General features: G+C 50.5%; 1 protein-coding gene and 1 non-coding gene across 2 annotated transcripts in view; one reads left to right on the top strand and one right to left on the bottom strand.

Moving 5' to 3' along the window:
- Window positions 1–4,179, bottom strand: part of Fam71f2 (family with sequence similarity 71 member F2) — a 9,841-nt gene extending 5,662 nt beyond the window's left edge. Inside the window, exons 1-2 of the mRNA XM_005365735.2 lie at window positions 3,893–4,179; window positions 429–610 (exon numbers count right to left, since the gene is read on the bottom strand). Coding sequence (XP_005365792.1) covers window positions 429–610; window positions 3,893–4,045 — 335 coding nt within the window. The 5' untranslated portion in view covers window positions 4,046–4,179. The remainder of the gene's footprint in view (window positions 1–428; window positions 611–3,892) is intronic.
- On the top strand, window positions 1,317–1,389 carry Trnak-cuu. The gene has a single exon. It is a non-coding gene; the product is annotated as a tRNA-Lys (tRNA).
- Window positions 4,180–4,719: the final 540 nt, after the last annotated feature.

Raw genomic sequence — 4,719 nt, 5'->3', positions numbered from 1 at the left:
AGAGAGAGAGAGAGAGAGAGAGAGAGAGAGAGAGAGAGAGAGAGAGAGAGAGAGAGAGAGGCACTCTTCAACTTCTAGGACAACCTGGTCTATATCATGAGTTCTAGGCAAGCCAGGGTTACATAGGGAGACCCCATCTAAAACAAACAAACAAAAACAAAAAATAAAAAACCCTGAAAAATAAAATAAAATGAAGCCAAGCTCCTCAGACACTCAGCTGGAAACAAGAGCTGTGCTGCACCCCTGATCGGCAGCTCTGCACTTGTTGCAAAAAACCACTAAGTAAACAAGCATTACATCAACAGGTGGGTGAACTCTGCGGAGCTTATAAAGAGCACTGCCTTTTCGTCTGATCTGAAGCCCACCCGCACAGTATACATATGCCTGCCAATCGTCCCACAGCCCCGTCCCCTCTCTCCAGCCTTTACCTGCTGAGAGTGATGACAGGGGCACCAGGTGTGCTAGAGGTGGAAAACGGCCCGTGAGGCCAGGTGACGTTGGCCATTAGGAGGACGTTGGGGAGTGGCAAGGAGGGCACAGAAGAGGTTACCCCGATGATCATAGTGGCAGATTTTTCATAGGCATCCATCCAGTTTCCTTGCTTAGTGACCTGGAAACCAAGCCCAGACACACGGGTCAAAAAGAGAGAGAGCAGACAAGGAGACAAGGGATGGAAGGACACAGATACCAGACAGGGCCACTTTGGCTTGGTGAGCTAGACGGTTACCTGCCACCGGTCCCTTTTGTAGGTCTCCCCAGACATAGTTTGTGGACAACAACAACCCTGTGTAGTGCTGCTTTGTGTAGAGAAACACATCAAACTGAAAAGATACACTTGGGAATTGAGGCAGGAGAATCAGCACTTCAAGGTCCTTGGTTTCATGTGGAGTTAGAAAGCAACCTGGGGGTACATGAGACCCTGCCCCAAAACAACAAACAGAAAGATGTTTAGTAAGAAAAAAAAGCTGAGTGGCATTGGGTCAAAGAAACCAGCACAGCTTCCTTCCTTCTTTCTTTCCTTCCTTCCTTCCTTCCTTCCTTCCTTCCTTCCTTCCTTCCTTCCTTCCTTCCTTCTTTTTTGGTTTTTTGAGACAGGGTTTCTCTGTGTAACAGCTCTTATCCTGAACTCACTCTAGACCAGGCTGGCCTAGAACTCACAGAGATCCGCCTGTCTCTGCCTCCCAAGTACTGGGATTAAAGGTGTGCGCCACCACCACCCGGCTAGCACAGCTTTCTAATGACCTATAAGGGAAGAAAGTTCTACAGGATGTAGTAATAGGAGCGGCGGGGCTGAGTCCCCAGCACCCCGGCCGCCTGCCCGGCTAGCTCAGTCGGTAGAGCATGGGACTCTTAATCCCAGGGTCGTGGGTTCGAGCCCCACGTTGGGCGCCATCTGTAGTAATAGGAGTGGCGGGCTGCTTCCCGCCCCTCCGGCCGCCTCCGGCTAGCTTTACCCGAAATAATTACACGGACACTGTATTCTTTTAATCACTGCTTGGCCCATTCTCTTCTAGGCTAACTCTCGCACCTGGACTAGCCCATTTCTAATCATCTGTATGTAGCACCCCAAGGTGCGCTTACCGGGAAGATTCTAGCCTATGTCCATCCTAGGTTGGAGCTTCATCGCGTGTGCCTCAGAGAGCAGAGCTCTTGCCTCTGCCCGCAAGAGTGGAGAGCTGTCGAGTCTCTCTGAGGCGTCTGCCCCCGAGAGGAGAGCTGTGGAGTCTCTGAGCTCACTTCCTCTTCCGCCCAGCATCTGCTCCTCCCACCTATGTTCTAACCTATCAGGTCAAGCAGCTTCTTTATTTAATCAACCAATGACCTTCCTCCATCAACAGGAGAAAGACAGTAGAGTGTGAAAGCCCCAGGAAGCTCAAGTGGAGGAGGCTGGAGAACTTCCCTCAGACAAGAGAGGGCAGCTTATTGCACGGCCTCAAACATCAGAAGAACTTCCTCTGCTTCCCATAATACGTGGAGGCAGGGGCAGGCCTGGGGCAGTGAACCACCTGCACGGGGGCATTGGCTCGGCTCGCCCTAGAAGTGCACAGAAACTGTGACCATTAAGGAGCCATTGGTAACGTGGAGACACCTGTGTGTCCAAGACCAGTAGCCTTCTCCCAGTGTTCTAGCCAGCTCTGGCAACTCTACACCCCACGTGGGAACTGGGGACGAAGAGAAACCCCAAGGAAAGCGGAAATTTGATTCCTACCAGCCTAAGTAATGCTTCAAGAAAAATGAATTCTGGCCAGGCAGTGGTGCCATGTGCCTTCAATCCCAGCACTCAGGAGGTGGGACAGGTGGATTTCTGTGAGTTCAAGGCCAGCCTGGTCTATAGAGCAAGTTCCAGGACAGCCAGGGCTACACAGAGGAACTCTGTCTCAAAAAAACAAAACAAAACAAAACAAACAAACAAAAACTAAACAAAACTGATTTTAAAGAGAGAAAAAGAAGTGACATCTCTGAGAGCCCATGCTATGAATAGAATCTGCAGTCCTCACAGAACAGAGGACAGTACCCACTGAGAGTAAGTGCCAATAAATGCTGGAAACCAGTCCTGCTTTGGGGAGGCCATAGGGTGGCAGTGAGAACAGAGGAGAGAGGAAGAAGTGGATCCGACTGAGGAGTGAATCGTTCTAAGTAAAGGCAGGGTTCTCTTGGGTCACGTCGAGGCCATTCAGAGACTCTCAACAGTGCCAATATTAGATCATATAGAGCAAAGTAAGAGGACAAGTCCTCTGCCAAGACACCACACAAACAGGGATGACCAGGAACTGCAAAGGTCTGGATCCCACATTACTGCTCTCTCACCCAAGGCGTGCGAGCTCGTCTCCCAGGAATACAGGTGTCTGCCTGGGGCAGCACAGGAAAACGGGGTACCAGGAACCCTGAACGTAGTTTTCCCAAACTGGGACCAGGGTGGGAAGTAGCTCATTGCTGTGAATCTCACATTTAACTCCTAGACCTGCTTGGAAAAGGTTCCCACCATCTTCCCTACGGCTCCCTGACTCATTCCGTGGGTCCTGACAACAGAGCCTTGATTCTGCCTAGTCTCTCCACCTTAACTTGGGAACTTCCAAGTCCCTCTGCCTGGTTGTTTCCTTACCAGAACCTCAGCAATACCCACAAAGAGTGGCTGTGGGACCCCTGTTGTCTGGCACACCGTTTTCAACCGCCAAAGTCCAGAGAGAATGCCCTGGGTGTCTGTAATCAGGCATTGCTGGTCCAAAGGGTCTTGAATAGAGCTTGCTTAGACAGTTACCGCTGATCACGGTTGAATGGAGCTCCTTGTACACCATGAGGCTCCTTTCAGGGCTAAAAAAAAAAACCCAGCTGGACCACGAGGTGTGTTTATTGCTCTTACAGAGGATGTGGAGCTCAGTTCCCAGCATCCCAATCCTGTGGTTTACAATCACCCGCAACTCCAGCTCCAGGGGATCTGATGCCCTCTTCTGGCCTCCCAGGGCACTGCACTCATGTGTACAGATAGACACAATTAAAAATTAAATAAATAATCTTTAAAACAAACAAACCCTTTTCAAAAAGATGCTTAAATTGAGCTTTAATCCCAGCACTCAGGAGGCAGAGGCTAGAGGATCTCTATGCATTTGAGGCCAGCCTGGTCTTCATAGCTCCAGGCCAGCCAAGGCTACACAGTAAGATGCGTCTCTTATGACAAATGAACAGCAAAACAAAAAACAACAACAACAAAAAAAAACAAAGCAAACAAACAACCTTCTTTCTTGTACCAAACCACTACTTAACTCTTTGCAGGACGTCTGCAGGGAGTTCCTCACACTGCAGGCACAAAGGGAGGTGATCTTGGGACCTAGACCCTCTGGTTCCCTCTGGCCTCTCCCACCCTCAGGACTCATCCCTAGGATGCAGGAGGTACCTGGATGAAGGTGCTTTCAAACACCACTGAGTCAGAGAACAAGTTGAATTCTGGAGAATGAATGAGTTGACAGAGAAGGCCATCTTCTACTCCAAGTTCCACTCCAGGGCCCGGGTCTCTGACCGCAGGAGGGAGGCCCCTAATTTTATTCATTGGTTCTTAAAAAGAATGGGCTGGGGAACATCTCTGGGGCTCCACACAGACCCAGCCCAACTGCAAGGTGTTGTTGGGACCACTGCTCCCCCCCCACCTCCCCAGCTCCAGGCCCCCGTTTGCTTATGGTTGATCATGTCCACCAGAGCTGGGAGGGCCTGTCAGCTCACAATGGCAGCAATGACATCAGGGCATGTGATGGCTAACAACAGGGAAGAGAGAGGAGGACCGGAGGAGGATGCCTAGGACTGTGCACTGACTGCAAACCAGAAGAAGAGTCCCAGATTCTAAACATTCACCCTTACCCCAAGCAGGGGGAGAATGACCTTCCCAAGCATACGCCAAGCCTTTACCAAGACAAACTGGGGATAGGTCTCTGGGAAAGTCACAGGCTTTGATCCTCTCTCGTCACTGGAAGCCTCACACAAAAGCTCTTTGTAAGTTCAAATTGTTTACCTAAAGTCAGGCGTTGGGACCTGCAGGGCTCAGCAGGTAGAAGGGCTTGCAGCCAAGCCTGAGGGTCAGCATCTGATCCCTGAGATCCACAGGACAGAAGGAAAGAATGGAGCCATCAGGTCATCCTCTGGCCTCCACATGCAGCTTCGTGCAGACGTTCAAACACACACACACACACACACACACACACACACATACACACACACACACACACACAC

Source organism: Microtus ochrogaster, unplaced genomic scaffold (assembly GCF_000317375.1).
Source record: "Microtus ochrogaster isolate Prairie Vole_2 unplaced genomic scaffold, MicOch1.0 UNK4, whole genome shotgun sequence".
In the NCBI taxonomy this organism is placed as follows: domain Eukaryota; kingdom Metazoa; phylum Chordata; class Mammalia; order Rodentia; family Cricetidae; genus Microtus; species Microtus ochrogaster.
The sequence above is the reverse complement of the archived record's forward strand: the minus strand, read 5'-3'. Positions and strand labels throughout refer to the sequence as shown.